General features: G+C 40.5%; 1 protein-coding gene across 2 annotated transcripts in view; it reads left to right on the plus strand.

Annotated features, from left to right (window-relative positions):
- fam166b (family with sequence similarity 166 member B) overlaps positions 1 to 21,822 on the plus strand; it is a 61,584-nt gene that overhangs the window by 24,122 nt on the left and 15,640 nt on the right. For both annotated transcript variants that reach the window (XM_028804612.2, XM_051930151.1), the window contains exon 2: positions 2,903 to 3,126. In XM_028804612.2, the coding sequence (XP_028660445.1) occupies positions 2,903 to 3,126 (224 nt within the window). The remainder of the gene's footprint in view (positions 1 to 2,902; positions 3,127 to 21,822) is intronic.

Here is a 21,822-nt window from a genome sequence, read left to right on the forward strand (position 1 = left end):
ATTTTCACAACCTGGGCCAGGAGATGTCCATGTCTTATATCTGATGGTTGCATCTTTTAAGTATGACTACATTTTAATCATAAGATTTGTACAATAAATATTGTTGATATTACATTCTGGGCATTACGTTATGCCAGATCTGTATCACCATCTGTATCACCATAAAATCAGTTCTTCAGATACATTTCTGGACACTTAATACGCTTAATACATTAATTTACATTTTGAATGTAAATGTGCCTCTTCACCTATTTGCAGTAGTGAATTTTGCTTTAAATTAACAGAATAACCTGATATATTTTCATAATCTGACAGTATTGGCTAATATTTGGATTCTACCTTATATATTATTTGAGTATATACTCATGTTTAATGTATATTTTTGACATACAGTAACAGTTTGTATTCTTATTAATGTGCTACTCTGAGCATATTCAGTGCAAATTATTTATTGTAATACTCTTATTGATTTATACAGCACATTATGATAGTTTAATAGTAGAGTTCTAAAAGCAAAAAAATTTAAATTTAATTAAGTACCCAAAAATATTTCATTGTCAAACATGATCTTCTTCTGAATGTCTCATTTACTACCAATTATTACATTTAAAATTGTCTTCATTTCTTGTTTTTGCCCTTTTTAAATATACAATGCCTGTAAAAAAGTATTTACTCTCTTGCAAGTTTTCACAATTTATTTTTATACAACATTGAATTAAAGTGGATTTAGTTTGGTTTATGACATTGATCAACAGGAAAAAAAAAATGTAATGTTAAAGTGAAATTAGATCTCTGCTAAATGACCTGAATTAATTACAAATAACACAAACTAATTGATCACATAGGTGTTGATCACCATCAAGCCAGTATTTTGTAAATGTACTTTTGACAGCCATGACAGTCTGTGCACACGTCTCCATTTTTCTTTGCAAAACTTTTCAGTCTGTGTCAAGTTGCATGAGCATTGTGAGTGAACAGCCTTTTAAAAGTCTAGCAACAAATTGTCAACTATATTGAGATGTGAACTCTAACTCGGCTACTCTAGGACATTGGTGTCTTGCTGGAAAACAAACCTCCCAAGGTACAGATTTCTTGTAAACTACATCATGTTTTCTCCCAAGATTTCCTTGTATTTTTCTGTATTCACTTTACCCTGTACTCTCACAGGTCTTCAAGGGTCTGCTGCAGAGATGTATCCTCACAACATGATGCGGTCTTCGTTATGCTTCACAGTGAAGGTGGTGTGCTTTTGATGCTGTGTAGTGTTTGGCTTACACCAAACATGGTGTTTGGTCTGATGGCTAAAAAGTTACATTTTGGTCTCATTAGACCAAAAAAACTTTTTCCAGCTGATTTCAGATTCTCCCAGGTACCTTCTGGCAAACTCTAGCCAATATGTCATATGTTTTTCTTTTTAACAGTGGCTTTCGCTGTGCCAATCTCCCATAAAACTGCAACTGGTGAAGAACCAGGGCAGCAGTTGTTGTATGCGCAGTCTCTCTAATCTCAGCTACTATAGCTAGTAATTCCTTCAGATTTTCGTAGGTCTATCGGTGGCGTTCCTCACTAGTCTTTTTGAATGAGATTTATAGCTGTGTCACATTCTTTCAATTTCCTAATGATTGGTTTAACTGAACTCCAAGGTAAATTAACTTGGATATTTTGTTGCATCCATCCCAACTTATTCTTTTTAATGATCGTCTCATGGAATTGCTTAGAATGTTCTTTTGTTTTCATTAGGTGTGTTTACACATGCCTCAATAATCTGGTTATTCACAGAATCCTGGTTTCTAAAATGCCATGTAAACCTTTATTCTGTTTAGAGAATCTAGGTCATTGGCCTGTCAGAAACCTGATTAACAGAGGCAGATATCTCCACAAATAATCCACTTATGTGGCCATGTAAACCCTTAACCAGGTTACCATTAAGGATTTTGTAGTCTGAGCATGTATTTGTTTTTCACACACTTTCAGCAGCCACAGGTAGAAGCATCCACAAAATACATTTCCAGAAGCAAATGTTCAGGCGATCCCATTATTCCTTCTCCTGGCAGAAATAATGTGTCTCAATATTTCAGAAATCATCTATGTTGGCTGGATTGGCTCCAGCAGACCCCTGTGACCCTGTGTTAGGATATAGCGGGTTGGACAATGACTGACTGACTGACTTAATTTATGTTGATGATCTGAATGTACAGTGCTAAACTCAGCAAAATAATCTCAAGAAAAGTAGGGTAATGTGTCCAAAGTAACTTGTTACTTAGTAATGAGTAACCTAACAAAATACTTATCTTATTCTGGTAGCACTGGGTGTAAGGCAAGAAGCACACATATCAGGTCCTTTACAGGGCTCAGTCACACAGCCAAATGAAAAGAGTTTGCTGCATGCATTCTATTAGTAAAAACATACAAAGTGTCAATTTGACTAGAAAGAGAGTTAGCATGATTTTGTAATTACCTGTTACTGAAAAAAATTCTTCCCATTGATATGTTATTCCAATCAACAGGACAATATTGTAAAAGTGATATCTGATTGGATATTGTTTTATTTACCTAAGGTAAAATGCTGAAATTCAGATTTCCTTAATTGATAAAGATTAAAAAAAACAATTTTCCTAACAGTTTGTTTGCTTACTCTGCACAAATGTAGACCTGTCAGGTTTGGAATATTTTTAGTAGGCCTTCACTGTGCCAATTTTTTTCCTTTTACAATACCAAGACCAATGTTGCACATCATATTCAAAATGTGGTCTCCAAGCAGAAATATATTTTATGTATATCCTAATGAAAATCTCACTTTGTGTTTGTCAGGTGCTTGCTGCAAAACTAGGAAGAGTGGTATTGGATCAAACTCTGTATTTTACTTTTTACTTTCAGTGATAAGAGTATAATGTCATTTTAGGTATGGTGGCTACTGTCCACAGCTGAAGTACACAGTGGGGAATACTTATGGCAGACTAACTGCACGTCTTCTCACAAGTCCAGAGGTCAGGCGTTCTAAGCGCCTTGTGCTGCAGTCTAGTCCAATCCAGCTTCCTGAACTGGAAACTAAAGCTCATGAACAGATATGGAACAACCAGAAGAATAAACAAAAGTATTCCCTGAAGCTGATTCCCGGATATACAGGTCAGTAGGAGAAGGCCAGAATATAAGTAGCTGTTTGTCAATTAAGAAATCAAATGGTTAACTTAACATTTCATATATACACTCTTAGGAAAACTAGCCTTAATTTACAAAGTAGAAACAGAGACAAGGTCATAATCAAAATTAGTCTGTGATTAATGTACTCAACACACAGTATATTGCACCTGGTGATTTAATTTATTTACTTATTAACTAATTAATATGTAATACTAACTTATTAACTAATTTTAAATGACACCATGCATTTTTGTGCAATCATAAAATTGTGTTCTAAAAATAATCCTCATTTATAAGCTACCCTATCATCATAAATGCTGCAGCAAAAACAAATTTGAATTTTGGTTATAGAATGGGTTAGTTAATTTTTTGAATATATCAGTGTAGCTGAGGAAAATTGAGCGTTAATGTATTTAATGTGTCTCATCCCTTGTAGTAACATAAACTTGCTATAACATGTTGATACCTTGCCATGGAATTCTATTTTAAATTTATTGAAACAATTTGGTCACAAAAGCAGTACAGTAATCCCTCGCTATATCGCGCTTCGACTTTCGCTGCTTCACTCTATTGCGGATTTTATATGTAAGCATATCTAAATATATAACGCGGATTTTTCGCTGCTTCACGGGTTTTTGCGGACAATGGGTCTTTTTACTTCTGGTACATGCTTCCTCAGTTGGTTTACCCAGTTGATTTCAAACAAGGGACGCTATTGGCGGATGGCTGAGAAGCTACCTAATCAGAGCACACAGTTAAGTTCCTGTGTGCTGATTGGCTCAGTGACAGAGTGCTGCATTAACCAGGAAGTCTCATCTCACTCATTCAGCATTAACGTGCTCCTGCTACTGCTTCAGGGGCCGTGTCCAAGCGCCAACAGAAGATGCAAATGATTGCAGAAAAGGTAAAAGTTTTGGATATGTTGAAGGAAGGGAACAGCTACACCGCTGCAGGACACCATTACGGCATCAATGAGTCCACGATTGTTTTTATTTAAAAAAGGAGGAAAAGCATATAAGATCTACAGCTGCAGTGTCCTTTAACCAGGGCGCAAAACGAGTTGCAAGTGGATGTGATAAGGCAGTAGTCTGGATGGAATCTGCTTTAGGGATTTGGATTGAAGACTGCCGGAAGAAGAATAACGGTGGTGCTACACAGTCGCTTGAAGAGGATCCTTTAGAAGAGCTGTAACGCTATCCTTTGTTGTGCAGTAAAATTAAACTCATCGTTATCGGACAAGTCGTCGTGTCATTGTTGGTGAGTAACCATAATTAATTATCTACGTACAGTACTTATTACATGTACATAGTTTAGTGTCACTGTACACACATTTTACTGTATACAATTTTTCTTGCATTGTACGTATTTCTTGCTGGTGGCCTGTCTGTCGTAATGGCTGTAACATATGTGATATCGGAGACGCTCGATATCTTTAAAATAATATTTAGGATTTACTGTATATAAACTGTATTTACATACATAATTTCAACGAATCTTACCTAATATCTAAGAGAATACAAAGGGTTTATGCTGTATAATTGTGCGGGAAATGTTTATAATAGTGTGGGAGAGTTTATAAGGGATTAAAATATATAAAAAGAACCATATGAACATATGGTTTCTATTTCGCGGATTTTCACCTTTTGCGGGGGGTTCTGGAACGCAACCACCGCGATGGAGGAGGGATTACTGTAAAGTTTTGTTTGTATTTGATGTGTGAAGTGTGAAGCATTCATACTGCTACAGCATACAACTGAGACAGGTTTCATATAGACCTGAAAGAGTGACAGAGGCATAGACAACAGTGACCGGTGGCGAAGGGGGCAGTTTTCCTCAAAGAGAACCCATATTACACAAAAGGATGCTTCATCTAACACAGAAAGAGAGAGAGAGAGAGAGAGAGAGAGAGAGAGAGAGAGAGAGAGAGAGAGAGAGAGAGAGAGAGAGAGAGAGAGAGAGAGAGAGAGAGAGAGAGAGAGAGAGAGAGAGAGAGAGAGAGAGAGAGAGAGAGAGAGAGAGAGAGAGAGAGAGAGAGAGAGAGAGAGAGAGAGAGAGGACAGACAACCTCTTTGCTGATTGGAAAGTAGTACACGATTCAAGGTTGGGAAAATGGGATTGTGTTAGCCTTTGAGGGTATGAAGCAGCTGAGATGCCTTGGAGTCACTGCCCTTTAAATACACTGAGAGATCGACGTTGCAGGGACACAAGTGGCTGCCATATTGAGTTCAATTCTATTGTAAGTTTAGTGAAGCAAGTGTCACTACTTCTCACAAAAGTGAACTCTAGAAGGGTTTTGAAGTTCGGATGAAGGCTCACTACTATGAGGAAGAGGATAGGTTTATGAGAGACAAAGACAGGAAATGGGAAATAATAGCTTGCATGGTATTTAGAAGGTGAACAAGTGGATAAATTAAAAGCACTTTTTTGCTTGGTGTGCTAGAATATAGAGCCATTGTCCCCATGTTATTTTTGTACAAGGTGGTACAAGTGAAATTGTCATTTTATTACTCAAAATGCCCCATCTAGACAATAGTTCTCAAATTTTATTCCTCCGTGGTCCTCAGTATAACGTGAATGAGAGTGCCCACCCACATTATATTTACCCTTTTGTACTTTTGCTGCAGTCTTGACAAAGTTGATCATTTTGAAACATACATTTATTAATAAAATCATATTTGTTTCTAATTCCATAACAGCTTTTAAATAATAATGCATAATTAGAAAAAATGGCTTTTGTCTTTTCATGAAATAAAAATTATTTTACTAATGCCTGAATTTCTTAATCATAACATAAAAGGAGTAGAAATATTTCATGATAAATAATAACCAGTAATTACCCAAATACTGAATTTGTCACTGCAGATATTGTTGATAACAAAAGGTGATCGCTAATCACTGGGCTTAAGTAAGAATTTTCAAATTAAGCAAAAACTGATTAAGTATTTCTAAAAACAAAGAATCAAAATTTTTTTCAATGCAGAATTTGTTACTGCAGACATTTCTTAATAACTTAATTACAGAAACTACTTTGCTATACCCCTAAATTCAGCACAGGAGCATTTCCATCAGTGATAGAGATATTTAATACAAGTGGAAGTGCAAATGCATTTTCTCTCCACATAAAACAGTCAAGTCAGCAGAAAAGACAAAAGAATCATGTTGACGGAGGCAGCAGTAAGGTAAGCTGAGGAAGAGTGGCCAGCCGTAAATCCTTTTTAGCTTTAAAAAGTAAGTGGAGCTGTAGCAGTGGCACGTGTTGACCTCATCTCCTTCACTGGACTGTCACATCTTTGGCATCATGCTAAAACACTGTACTATAGCAGTGTGGGATATTATTTTCTTTTCACTTTTTCTTGATGGGTCATTGTGAGCAGTCCATTCCTATTCTAAATACAGATTAGAAGTACTGCTGCAGTATAGGTGAAATTATTTTTAAAGGGGGTCGGTATTATTACAGGATTAGTGGAACTCATCAGATTCATTATTGGATTGGCTTACTCTTGCACCCTAAGCTTAACACACACACACACACAAATCCTATGCATTTAAGCATCTATGAGTGATGTCTCCACTGTGAGTCACTCATTTGAACTTCACACACAGAGCTACTATCCACATAAGTATGAGGAGGGCCAGTATAGCACCTCTTCTAATTTACACCAAAAGTACTGGCACCTTTTCTTAGCATACTGGTTGTCACAAGAATAGACTGAAGTCATAAAAAGGTTTGGGGCAGCCAACCGTATATTGTTTCCTGGGTGTAAAATTAGTTGAAATGGTGTACAGGTTTGAGTCCAAGACAGAACTGATTTGCTGCCATAAAGATGGCAGCTTTAAAGGAGAGCGGAGGAAGTGACGTCACCTTTGGGTCCGGAACAGGACGTGGTGTAATTGAGGCTGGGACTGGAAGTGATGTCATCGAGGCCAGGGACAATTTTCCGTAACTGATCTGCAGAGAAGCAAGAGAAAAAGTTAGTGCACTCAGCACTGGTCTGGCATGGAATTACTCTCTTTCAGGCCCTTTAGCTTCCTCCCATGCGTACATGTGTGATAAGCTCCCTCAGCCCAGACACATTGGGTCAGGCATTCCTGACCAAGAGGTCGCAAACCCAAGAAAGTGCATCAGTGTTAGCATGGAGAGAGCTTCAACGATGAACAACTGAAAACTTGTACGGCTGTAGGTCAAGAAACCACTTGGTGATCCGCGGATTCGATGCCTTGTGTAGGGCCATCCACTGTAAAGGTGCATGATCTGTAACAAGGGTGAACTTGTTGCCCAAGAGGTAGTACTTCAATTGTATAATCACCCATTTGATCACCAAAGCCTCTCTTTACACTTTCCACCATACCTGGTCTCTCGTTGCAGCAGTTTCCGGCTTGGGAAGATAACAGGGTTTTCAACGCAGTCGACACTCTGGGTCAGCACGGCACCCAGGCCTGTGTCTGAAGTGTCCGTCTGGAGAATTAAAGGTAAAGAAAAGTTAGGAGCTTTCAAGACTGGTACTGATGTAAGGGCCTATTTCAAGTCACTAAATGCAATGTCTATCTTAGCAGTCCATACCACATTGTTTGGGCCCTCTTGTTTGTCAGATCAGTCAAGGGTGCCGCTCTCTCAGACAATTGAGGTGCAAACCGGCAGTAGTACCCTGCTAAGCCGAGAAAGGCTTGGACCTGCCTCTTGGTTTGTGGACAGGGCCATTTCAATATGACATGTACTTTGGAGCACTGTGGCTTCACGGTTCCCCAACCCACCAGGTAGCCTAAATACCTAAGAAGCATTTCTTAGTGAGGCTGGACTTCAGATTAATCTTAAGTGTCCTTAATACCACTTGGACCTGCTTTAGGTGTTCCTCCCACATGCTGGAATAGATGACCATGTCATCCAGGTAGGCAGCACTATAAGAGTTATGAGGCCGGGGCATTTTATCCACCAGGTGCTGGAAAGTTGGAGGAGCCCCATGTAACCCAAATGGAAGAACACGATACTGCCAGTGACCGCTAGGGGTGCTAAATGCAGTCTTAACCTTTGTGGAGTCTGTTAAAGGAACCTGCCAGTACCCCCTTTGTCATGTCAAGAGTGGTCAAATATTTAGCCTGTCCTAGCCTCAAGTCATCCACTCGTGATATTGGATAGGCATCAAACTGGGAGACTTGATTAAGTTGACAGTAGTCATTGCGAAAACTTCCATCAGGCTTACTGACTAAGACGATGGTACTGGACCAGAAACTACGACTTTCCTCTATCGCTCCTAGTTCCAGCATGCTCTTGATCTCAAGTTCCACTTCTGCTTTTTTTGCCTCAGGAAGGCGATATGGGCATTCTTGAAGTATAAACCCGGGTTCTGTCACAATATCGTGCGCAATCAGAGAGGTCCTTCTGGGTCTACCTCCAGGACGAACAGGAAAACTACTTCCAGCTCCTGCCTCTGTTCGGGACTTAAATCTGCACTGAAGTTAACCCGTAAACTGCTGGAACCTGTTATAGTTGGTTCCCAATGCAATTTGCCAGCACGCTGGAGCCGAGTATATTCGGCAGCGTACATTTGTTGAATGCTGCAACAGGCTAAAGTCAGATTTCCAGTGCAGTTTGCCAGAGCCGAATATATTCGGTGACATACATTCGGCGACATACATTCATTGAACTCCACAACCGTCTAAAGTTGTTTCCCAGCACAATTGGCCAGCACGCCAAGTCAAGTCGTCAAGTTGGGGAGCATATATTGGTACAGTGTGTTGCCGCACCCACTACTCGAACAAACAACTCAGGATCCCGGTTGACAACCCCCCAGGCAAACACACGGTCCAGTCCCACCCTCCGGAAATGACCCTCTATCTGCTGCAGCCAGGTGTTATGTAGGCGGCTCCTTGGCCTGGTCCAGCCACTCGGGTCCCCAACAATGAGTATCTTACGAGCTGGATCACCCTCGTGGAAATGCGCCACATGGCCGTAGTGCCGTAATTGACGCTCCCTCACAATGCAGGTAATGTGCCTCATTCGGGACTCCATGAGCAACTGCTCATTCGACACAAAGTCAAACCAACGGTACCCAAGGATTCTCCGAAGAGACACAGTACCAAAGGAGTCCAGTCTTTGACTCAGGTCACTGGATAGCGTCCATGTCTCGCAACCATATAGCAAGACAGGAAGCACCAGGACTCTAAAGACTTGGACCTTCGTCCTTTTGCATAGATATTGGGAGCACCACACACCCCTTTCCAGCGACCTCATGACCCCCCATGCTATCCCAATCCGTCTACTGACTTCATAGAAAGAGTCACCAGAGACATGAATGTCAATGCCAAGGTAAGTAAACCTCTCAACAAGGTCAACACTCTCTCTGCAAACAGACACACTGCTGATGGCTGAGCCCAAGAGATCATTAAAGACCTGGATCTTGGTTTTTATTCAGGACACTCGCAAGCCCAGACACTCAGACTCCTCGCTCAGTCTCTTGAGCGCCCCGATCAAAGCCTCCATTGACTCCGCGAAGATCACAGCATCGTCAGCAAAGTCAAGATCCGTGAAACTTTCTTTACCAACAGATGCCCCACAGCCACTGGACCCCAAGACCTTACCCAACACTCAGTCCATATAAGCATTGAATAGAGCAAGAACACTCCCCCGATGAACCCCAGAATCGAGTATATTCGGCGACGTACATTCATTGAACAGCACAACCAACTATAGTCACTTCCCAGTGCAATTTGTTAGCACGCCGGAGCTGATCAGTCAGTGCCGTATATTCATTGAGCAGCCAGCTCACGACCACTACTGCCCCCTGCAGCACTGTAGCATCACTGTCCCTGGGATTCAGCCGCTGCACTAGACTAGCCTGCAAGTATCAGCATTTACCTCTGTGTGCTTGCGTGCAGCCAGTTCAAGTGCAGTTGCCTTGGTGATTTACTGAATTTCATCAATGGTGTCAGTTACACCTTGTACATATTGTTCCAGTAATTTTTTTTTAATAGTTTTTACAGTTCATTGGCAGTGTGTAAAATGATCATTGTTGCAGTAATTGTGATGCTCTTTGCATGAAAAAAAATGTGTTCCATTAAAATTTCACATTTTCTTTGTGAATTGTGACGTTTACTTAAAAAGTGCAGCAAAAATGTATTTGGCGTCCAGGGTGCATTAACCTCCAAGTACAGGTAAAATTCCGTTACAACGAATATGTTTACAATGAAATTTTCATTTCAATGAAGTATTTTTGTGGTCCTGACAGTTTCCCCATATGACATGAGTCTATACAGTGGTGTGAAAAACTATTTGCCCCCTTCCTGATTTCTTATTCTTTTGCATGTTTGTCACACAAAATGTTTCTGATCATCAAACACATTTAACCATTAGTCAAATATAACACAAGTAAACACAAAATGCAGTTTTTAAATGATGGTTTTTATTATTTAGGGAGAAAAAAAATCCAAACCTACATGGCCCTGTGTGAAAAAGTAATTGCCCCCTTGTTAAAAAATAACCTAACTGTGGTGTATCACACCTGAGTTCAATTTCCGTAGCCACCCCCAGGCCTGATTACTGCCACACCTGTTTCAATCAAGAAATCACTTAAATAGGAGCTGCCTGACACAGAGAAGTAGACCAAAAGCACCTCAAAAGCTAGACATCATGCCAAGATCCAAAGAAATTCAGGAACAAATGACAACAGAAGTAATTGAGATCTATCAGTCTGGTAAAGGTTATAAAGCCATTTCTAAAGCTTTGGGACTCCAGCGAACCACAGTGAGAGCCATTATCCACAAATGGCAAAAACATGGAACAGTGGTGAACCTTCCCAGGAGTAGCCGGCCGACCAAAATTACCCCAAGAGCGCAGAGATGACTCATCCGAGAGGTCACAAAAGACCCCAGGACAACGTCTAAAGAACTGCAGGCCTCACTTGCCTCAATTAAGGTCAGTGTTCACGACTCCACCATAAGAAAGAGACTGGGCAAAAACGGCCTGCATGGCAGATGTCCAAGACACAAACCACTGTTAAGCAAAAAGAACACTAGGGCTCGTCTCAATTTTGCTAAGAAACATCTCAATGATTGCCAAGACTTTTGGGAAAATACCTTGTGGACTGATGAGACAAAAGTTGAACTTTTTGGAAGGCAAATGTCCCGTTACATCTGGCGTAAAAGGAACACAGCATTTCAGAAAAAGAACATCATACCAACAGTAAAATATGGTGGTGGTAGTGTGATGGTCTGGGGTTGTTTTGCTGCTTCAGGACCTGGAAGGCTTGCTGTGATAGATGGAACCATGAATTCTACTGTCTACCAAAAAATCCTGAAGGAGAATGTCCGGCCATCTGTTCGTCAACTCAAGCTGAAGCGATCTTGGGTGCTGCAACAGGACAATGACCCAAAACACACCAGCAAATCCACCTCTGAATGGCTGAAGAAAAACAAAATGAAGACTTTGGAGTGGCCTAGTCAAAGTCCTGACCTGAATCCAATTGAGATGCTATGGCATGACCTTAAAAAGGCGGTTCATGCTAGAAAACCCTCAAATAAAGCTGAATTACAACAATTTTGCAAAGATGAGTGGGCCAAAATTCCTCCAGAGCGCTGTAAAAGACTCATTGCAAGTTATCGCAAACGCTTGATTGCAGTTATTGCTGCTAAGGGTGGCCCAACCAGTTATTAGGTTCAGGGGGCAATTACTTTTTCACACAGGGCCATGTAGGTTTGGATTTTTTTTTCTCCCTAAATAATAAAAACCACCATTTACAAACTGCATTTTGTGTTTACTTGTGTTATATTTGACTAATGGTTAAATGTGTTTGATGATCAGAAACATTTTGTGTGACAAACATGCAAAAGAATAAGAAATCAGGAAGGGGGCAAATAGTTTTTCACACCACTGTATATATATATATGAGTCTGAATTTCCCCTTGGGATTAATAAAGTATCTATCTATCTATCTATCTATCTATCTATCTATCTATCTATCTATCTATCTATCTATCTATCTATCTATCTATCTATCTATCTATCTATCTATCTATCTATCTATCTATCTATCTATCGAAATCTCGTTACTACGAAATACATTCAGCAGATACTTTCATTACAACAAAGCGCCCAAAAGACCTTGAAATGCCTGAATGAATCATCCACACAGCAGTTAGTTCTGTGGTCGCAACTCAGTTGTACACAATGATCCCACAAACAGAAATATTGTAAATTTTTTTTCTTTCTTCAAACTTTCCTTGTACTGTTTTTTTGCTGTTTTTATTTCCTGTTGTTTTCAATGATTCCTTTTGCTTATTGCTCATGAACATTTGAAAAACATCCATTGGAATTTATCTTATTGTCACCCTCCTATAGAAACGGCAGAGACGCAAAAACGATAACAGTTCATATTAGAATAAAAAACTTTACATTTTTATGGCTCTCGATTCCAGCAAAAAGAAAAAAGATGCTGCCAGTGAATTTGGAATTTCGCCATTGACTCTGTCAACTATCTTGAAAGACCGAGCAAAAAAAGAAGAAAAATATCGGGTTGCAAACGTATGCGAACTGCTGCATTTGAAGACGTAGATAAAGCAGTTTTTATGCGGTTCAGTGATGCTCGTTTAAGAAACATTCCTATTAATGCGCCACTCATTGAAGAAAATGTGAGGTTTCTAAACTCTCTTGGAACCTCCCCCAACAGGACAACGCGCTGAAGAGTCTGCGTCTGTGGAAGACTGTTTATCCATTGCCGGGGCAACAGCAGGCTCACAGCTCTGCTGTGGCTCTTCACTGAAGCAAACAGAAAAGATCTTGATGGGTGATGCAAGGAACATTGTAAATGCAGGGAACAGCATTGCTTGGCTACTAACCTAGCCACAACCCTGCCTGACTGCTGTGTCTGTGTATAGGAGAGTGGCAGATCATGCTACAAGAAATAACCATGCTGTTCCTGTTTCAAGCTGAATAAAGCTGGTTTTGCTAAAGTACTGAGACTCAGCTTCGTGTTTGGGGGTGCAATACAGGGACTTATAGCGCAACCATGATCTTTTAGGATTTACTTCTGTGGTGCTTCACTGCAACAGACAAACAATCTTCCGCAGTAGCGGCAACTGTGCTTCGGGATGCACTTCAATGTGTTGTTCCTGTTGGGTGGGGGATCCCAAAAAAGTTCAGAAACCTCACAATATAAAGAAGAAGAAAAGGATTTGGCTTCTGATTGATAACTGTGCTACCCACAACATGCTTCTACATTTAGATAATGTTTGTGTTGAATTCCTCCCACCCAGTTGCACAGCAGTGCTTCAGCCATTGGATTTGGGCATCATTCTCACACTGAAATTGTATTATCACAAGGAAATGCTGAGAAAAATTCTCATCAGCATAACTTGTAGACAGGAGGAGATTAAAACTAACACGAAAGAAGCTATTGAAATGATTGCAAAGGCCTGGGCGCAAGTTAAAGAATGCACTATAGTGACAAATACAGAATCTCATTACTACGAAATTTTCATTACAACAAAATATTTTTTTAGTCGCTGGCAGTTTGTTGTAACTGAATTTTACCTGTATGTGGCAGTTTAAGGGTTAAGGTTATTCTTGTGAGCAAAGAGTGAGAGGGGCTGACCGGAGGAGGGACCGGGATCCCTATCCTTCCACAGCTTCAGCAGATTTACATAATATACCCGCTCTCTTGGCCAATGATTGGGTTGTTTCATCAAATAGTCGAAGAGTCTTTTCCTCTCCTTAACTTCATATGGACCTTGCGAGTGGGATAGTAACTTAGAATGGGAGGTAGGAACAAGAACCATGACCTGATCTCCTTGGTGGAGTTAACGGAGAGATGTGCCTCGGTCGTAATATCGGGCCTGTGCTGCTTTGCCTCTTCCATGTGACTTTTAAGTAGGGGACGAATTTTCCCAAATCTATTGCGCAATGTATTCTAATTTGTTTGTAGAGGGAAGAGCCTCTTCTTCCCATCCTTCTTTTAAGATATCTAACATGCCCCGGGGTTGTTGTCCGTACAATAATTCAAAAGGTGACAACCCCGGAGAGGCTTGTGGGTCTTCTCGATATGCAAAAAGGACGAGGGGGAGGATCTGATCCCAGTTCCTTCTGTCCTCCCTGACCACCTTATGAAGATTTGTTTGAGAGTCTGATTAAACCTCTCCACTAGACCATCATTTTGAGGATGATGCACATTAGTCTTTAGATGCTTTATTTTAAGTAACCTGGCCAATTACCTGAATGTCTCAGAGGTGAAAGGTGTCCCTTGATCCATCAGGACTTCCTTAGGGATACCGACACGAGCAAAGACCACTACCAATTCCCGTGCGATGGCTTTAGACATGGCTGGGCACAATGGAATAGCTTCTGGATATTGGATAGCATAATCCATGAGGACTAAAATATATGTCCTATAGCAGAGGGTTCCAGGGGTCCCACTAAGTCCACCCGAATTTTTTCAAACAGGACATCAATTAGAGAAATGGGAATGAAAGGAGCTCGGTCCCTCCTAGGAATTTGTCGCAAACTCTGGGCAAGACGTGCAAAAGCCATGTACCTCCTCATTAATTCCCAGCCAATGAAATCAAAGCTCAATTCGCTCCTAAGTTTTTCGGGGCCCAAATGGCCTCTTAAGAGGTGGCCGTGTGCTAATTCACAAACCTGCTGCCGGAAGGTCCATGGTATTAGCAGCAACTTGCGCACCTCTACCTCATGCTGTACTACCCAATACAAAAGGTCGTTTTCTAAAACAAAGTGATGACCCTGTGGCATGGGTTGATGAGTACGTTGGCCATTAACAAAAACAACTGCATTTTTTGCAAAGTTAAGGGAATCATCATTCCACTGTTCCCTTTTAAAAGAAGCCATTGTCTCTTTAAACTGATACTGTAACACAGACAGAGAGAGGGACAGGACTGACCTCAAAGGGCATGGTTTCTTCCCGTTTTGTTGTGGCGTTGGTTGATGACGTTTCTGTCCGCAACGGCCCAGGAATTGCCATGTCACACTGATTGGCCGCATCGTCTCTCTCTGCCGGCTAGTTACACGGTGTGGAGGCAGCTGGGGACTGATCATCTCCATGTATAATTAGGCCCAAATCCTGCCCCAGTATCACCGGGAATGGTGGATTCGGAGGACCTTTTTAGCGATCCTTTGCAACTGATGACACAGGTGGCGGACCTGTACCAGCGGGTTTCTCTATGGACGCAGGTTAGACTAGTCTTAATTTTTAGCCATTGTTGCTGTAGCACATATTGGTGGGCAACAATGTAAATGTTGCTGTCAGAATGAAATAAGGCCTCGGTTTTAAATCCATTTATAATTACCACTCCTGTATGCAGTAAATCCAGGGGATTTGTAAGTGCACACCATCCTTCCTTCACTCTCCATCTGCATTCCTCCTCATTCCCGACTAGGTTGCACATCCATGGACTCGGGGTCAAAATTTTGGGACATAATCCATCTGGGTTTGACTAAACAACCGTTCTGCCATCCCAGATTGTGAGGCTGTCCTAGTTGTTTCAGTCAGCTCCATGAGGGTGACGTATTCAGGAAGGTTCAGTAATAGTATGTAGCAGGCAACCTGCTCCACTATTTGCAGGGCGGTATTTTTATCAGGCCTTAGCCAGTGCCCTATTTTTGCCCACAAGGAGAAGCCCTGCTTGTGGGTTGGCCGCTCTGGGTCCTAACTCCACTCTTTTATTTTTCTCACCTGCTGGTCCAGGGCACTCCTGCGTTTAGCCAAGGTCTCAGCCTTGGTGGGGAGAAAGGCACTCTCCTCCGAGAGAGCATATAATAAGCCTGTTTGCTTCCCCCGTCTGGACCAGCCCAATCCTGTATGACCCTCCTGAACAGCGGAGCCTGCACTGGGTCTTTCCGAACCACAGGATGAACTCCTCACTTGGAAACTCAGCACTCAGTACTTTCCCACCTGGTTATATATCAGGTCCTGCTCCTGGTTCTTCTGGGAGTCATCCATTCTGCCGACTATGCCAGTGTCGCAAGAATTGACTGGAGTCATAAAAAGTTTTGGCGTAGCTATCATTATATTTTTTACTGGGTGCAAAATTAAGTTTAAATAGTGTACAGTTGTGTACAGGTTTGAGTCCAAGACAGAACTGATTTGCTGACACAAAGATGGTGTCTTTAAAGGAGAGTGGAGGAAGAGACATCATCATGGGTTTCTGGAACCGGAAGTGGTGTCATTGAGGCCGGGATCAGAAGTGATGTTATCGGGGCCAGGCGAAATTTCCTGTAACTGGTCTGCAGAGAAGTGAGAGAGTTAGTGCACTCCGCCACCCTCTGGTCTGGCATATAATTCAAGCCCTTTAGCTGCCTCCCCATGCGGACATGTGTGACATGGTACACTATGCCTGCGGCGCTCAAAGCTTCACGGCCTATTCATAAAATTCTATACAATACAATTTATTTTATATAGCCCAGAAATCACACAAGAATTGCCCCAATGGGCTTTAACAGTCCCTGCCTTTTGACAGCCCCCAGCCTTGACTTTCTAAGAAGACAAGGAAAAACTCCCAAAAATAAATCCTTGTAGGAAAAAATGGAAAAAACCTTGGGAAAGGCAGTTCAAAGACAGACAACTTTCCAGGTAGGTTGGGCGTGCAGTGGGTGTCAAAAAAAGGGGGTGAAGAACAAGCCAGGCGTCCAAGTGAAGCTCTTCACAGGAAAAGGCAGGCCCTGCATACAGAACTTAACATCTTAACAACTAAAGAAACTGAACAACTTATTTATAAGTCTAGACAGCATTACTATGAACACGGAGAAAAAGCTAATAAGCTTTTAGCTCAACAAATTCATAAACAAGAAGTTCACAATGCAATACCAGTAATCACCAACAAGAATGGAGAAGAAATCATCGACCATAATAAAATAATGCACACATTTAGAGATTACTATAAGTCTTTATATTCCACTGAGCCCAAAGAAGACAACACGCAATCTAATGCATTTCTGGATAATTCACAAATACCACAAATAGATGCTTTAAGTGCTGAGGAACTGGATAAACCTCTAACGCTAACAGAATTACTAGACGCTATAAAGTCACTACAAAGCGGGAAATCATCAGGCCCTGATGGTTACCCCGTAGAGTTTTATAAGAAATTCTCCACTCAGCTAGCTCCACTCTTATTGGCAACATTTACAGAAGCTAAAGACCACCAAATACTACCTCAAACATTTCGACAAGCATTAATCACCGTCTTTCCTAAACAAAATAAGGACTTGTTACAATGTGCATCATATAGACCAATTTCACTCCTGAATAATGATGTTAAGATACTCTCAAAAATCCTAGCTAGAAGGATGGAGAAAGTGCTGCCCTCGGTAATATCACAAGATCAAACTGGATTTATTAAAGGCCGACATCTATCTTCAAATCTCCGACGCTTGTTTAATGTTATATATTCACCAGCAAAATCAAACACCCCAGAGATATTACTATCATTAGACGCAGAAAAGGCATTTGACATGATCGAATGGAATTACCTTTTCACTGCATTGGAGAAATTTGGGTTTGGCCCGAATATTTGTGCTTGGATCAAACTACTGTATACCAGTCCAGAAGCTTCAGTTTGTATTAATAACATTTGCTCAGACTACTTTAAACTAGAACGTGGTACCAGACAAGGATGTCCCTTGTCGCCACTGTTGTTTGCAATCGCTATTGAACCACTGGCGGTTCACTGCCGAAATTCTTATCAGATAAAGGGGATTGTCAGAGAAGGACTGGAACAGAAAATTTCTCTATATGCAGATGATATGGTCTTATATATATCGGACCCAGAAAACACTGTCCCTGCTGTTTTAACAGCTCTAACAGAATTTCAAAAGATATCTGGTCTTAGAATTAATCTGAATAAAAGTATACTCTTTCCAGTGAATTCACAAGCATATAATATTAGATTAGACACCCTACCTTTTACCATAGCAGATCAGTTTAAATACCTAGGGGTAAATATCACAAGTAAACATAAAGCTCTTTATCAACAAAATTTTGGCGTCTGTATGGAAAAAATTAAGCAAGACTTGCATAGATGGTCAACCCTTCATCTCACTCTAGCCGGAAGAATTAACATTGTTAAGATGAATATCCTTCCTAAACTTCTCTTTTTATTTCAAAACATTTCAATATATATCAATAAATCGTTTTTTAAACAGTTAGATTCAATAATAACCTCATTCATTTGGAACTCAAAACACCCACGTATCCGAAGAGCGACCCTACAAAGACCTCAGGCAGAAGGTGGCATGGCTTTACCTAATTTTCAGTTTTATTACTGGGCAGCAAACATACAAGCCATAAAAACCTGGACACAAATAAATGAACATACACAGGCTTGGTCCGCAATAGAAGTAAAATCCTGTAGTACTTCTTTATATTCCCTGCTCTGCTCTCCAATAAATGAAAGTTATCGCAAATATACTAATAACCCAATTGTGCTTTACTCACTCAGAATATGGAACCAAATTAGGAAGCATTTTAAGATGGAAAATCTTTTATCAGTGGCACCTCTGCAAGAGAACCACCTCTTTCAACCTTCGCAAGTATATCCAGTTTTTAATACCTGGAAAAGTTTTGGGATTAAAATGCTCAGAGATCTTTATATAGACAACATATTTACATCTTTTGAACAATTACGTTCAAAATTTAACCTCCCAGCTACACATTTCTTTTACTATCTTCAAATTAGAAATTTTGTTAAACATAAATTGCCCGATTTCCCCCACCTTGCACCCTCCACAATGCTGGAAAAAATACTGCTCAATTCCGAGGAAACAAACACTATTTCCGCAATATATAAAATCTTATTAGAGTCCCTACCTTTCAAAGATCCAAGAGGACATTGGGAAGAAGATCTCTTAATCAATATATCAGAAAAGGAGTGGAAGGTAGCAAAGCAGAGAATTCACTCAAGTTCTATATGCGCAAAGCATAGAATTATTCAACTAAAAATTATATATCGAGCTCATCTGTCTCGCTTAAAACTGTCCAAAATGTTTCCAGGCCAGGATCCAACCTGCGAGCGCTGCAACCAAGCTCCTGCCTCACTGGGTCACATGTTCTGGGCCTGCACCAAACTAACATCATTTGGGACAAAAATTTTTAAGTGCCTCTCGGACAGCCTTAGTATCACAATCCCTCCTAACCCATTAACAGCTGTGTTTGGTGTCCTTCCAGAAGGACTGGAATTGGAGAAGGACAAGCAAACGGTGATTGCATTCACTACACTCTTGGCACGCAGACTTATTTTGTTAAATTGGAAGAATCCTAATTCTCCTCTTATAAGTCAGTGGGAAACCGATGTTTTATATTATTTGAAATTGGAAAAAATCAAATTTTCAGTTAGAGGATCTGTACAAAATTTTTTCAAAACATGGCAGGATTTAATCAATATTATTTTAGAATAAGAGAATTAACTATTATTGCATTTAACTCCCTTCTCCATCTCTTATTTATATAGATATTTACTTCTCCCCTTCTTTTGTCTAATGTTGCCTTATTAAAAAGCTTAAAGAAATTTTCCTTTAGCTAAGCTCTCCTTCTCAGGGGTGGGGTTTGATTTGTCTTCAAATTTGTTGGGTTATAAATTGATCTGTTTGTATGGAATGATTACAATGAAAATTAATAAAATAAAAATATTAAAAAAAAAAAAAAGGGGGTAAGTACAATACAATACAATACACATAACACAAGTAATCCTCAATATAATAGTGCAATAAAAATATTACAAGTACAGTGCAGAATTCAACAGTAGATGATATCATATAATACGATTTGGACTTGTTTAGAGTCCTGGAGATCTTGGCCATCAGGCTGCCTCCCCATATTGGTCATTCCACAGCTAGGTGTGGGACAAGCCAATCCAATGAAAGAAGCCATCTGCCCAATGATTCCAGCGATCCTCCATCAGAGATGACTTTTCCTTAGGCAGGCAAAACAACTTGGCAGGTGGGCAGTGGCACCCAAGTGCCACATTTGAGTACAGAGAAGAGAAACAGAATAGGTAAGGGTTAGTAACTAATTATAACTATCATATTACTTATGCTTTAGTGCTAATGACTAACAAAGATGCAGTCTGTACAGTTAATCAGCAGCTCTAGTCAGGATATGCTAAACTGAAGTAGTGAGTCTTCAGCCAGGATTTGAAAGAAGAGACTGAAGGGGCAACTCTTATAGTAGCAGGCAGACCATTCCATAGTTTAGGGGTCCTGTAACTAAAAGGACAACCTCCCACTGTTATTTTATTAATCCTTGGAATAATAAGCAGACCAGCATCTTGACATCTTAATGTATGTTTTGGTTTGCAAGTCATGATAAGTTCAGACAAGTAAGCCAGACCTTGGCCATTTAAGGCTTTATATGTTAAACGGGGCATTTTGATGTGCCCTAAACTTAACCAGCCCTACCAGGCCCTTCAAACAAATGTTACTATACCGCGGTACTCGAGGGGAAAAAACCCTGCTCTTCGATTGAATGCTAGTGTATTGCCATAAACAGAATGCCACCAGTACTTTGGTTGCACTTCAAACACTGGGGGAGGGACCAAAAATTCCTGTAATTAGTCAAAAGCACAGAAATATTGTATAGTTATTGTATGCCACTAGGTGTTGTAGGCATCATGCTGAGTTAATCAAGTGTGTATTTCTGACATTCTACAATTGTGCATGTGACTTCTGCATTTTTTTTCTACAAGCATAAAAAAGCATGTCATGTCATATTGAACATCAAGACAACAATGATTCTTTCCTGTACACAGACTGTTAATTAGCAATATTACACTGATTTGCTGAAGCTTCTGCATATAAAGCTTCATTTGCACCATGACAGTGCACCTGCACACACCTCGTTGTCAGTGAAAAAATTTATGACCAAAATCAATGTGGCAGAAACATTGGGACAAGTGTATTGCATCTCAAAGGGAGTATTTTAACAGTTTCTAAAATGGAACTGCTGTAAGTACAGAACTTTTTTTTTTAACAATTCCCAGAATTTTTGAATGTATCAGTGATGCCTACAATGCCAGTCAAATTAGTAATTCACATGGGGACTTATTGTCTTTGGCATGAACAACATTTAGGTTTCCCTGAATATAACCCAGATCTTAATGCTACTTTGGTCCCCAAACTGATTTGTCTAAATGTTTACTATATTTAATGTTTTAAATTATTTTCATTCATCTTGTCACACATGGGCGTCGGAGAACTCCTCTAAGGGCCGTGGAAAGGTACGCAATAACCCACCGAGACGAGAGTGGGGGCTACCGCTGACTTTGTCCTGTTGTTCTTCTTCCCTCACAGCAATGAGAAGCTGCCTGGTAAGGGCACTTAACCGCGCCAATTCCGATAGTTGCACTGGCGAAGAAAAAGGCATCTTTTGCCAGGAGACTGGAACGAGCCACACGGTGGAGCATGTGACTTTCGAAAAATCCTTTAGAAGGAAGAAATCCCTGATCAGGATAGCACAGTGGCACTGTTTTTCGTTAACTTTCTTTATTTTGCTTGATTCGTCTCGTGACAATTAAAAGGGATGACCCAGTTGGCGTCCCAGCATTTCGACTGTTTCCAATCTGTCCTTCCACCGCTCGACCGCAGTCTAAATTTTTACAATTTCGCAGTGGGCTGTGGTCCCCCAGTTGAAAATCTCTGTTCTAGACTGCTGTGCTATATATTGAGCATCAGCTCAGATCCAGTTTCTA

Source organism: Erpetoichthys calabaricus, chromosome 7 (genome assembly GCF_900747795.2).
Source record: "Erpetoichthys calabaricus chromosome 7, fErpCal1.3, whole genome shotgun sequence".
Lineage (NCBI taxonomy): Eukaryota > Metazoa > Chordata > Cladistia > Polypteriformes > Polypteridae > Erpetoichthys > Erpetoichthys calabaricus.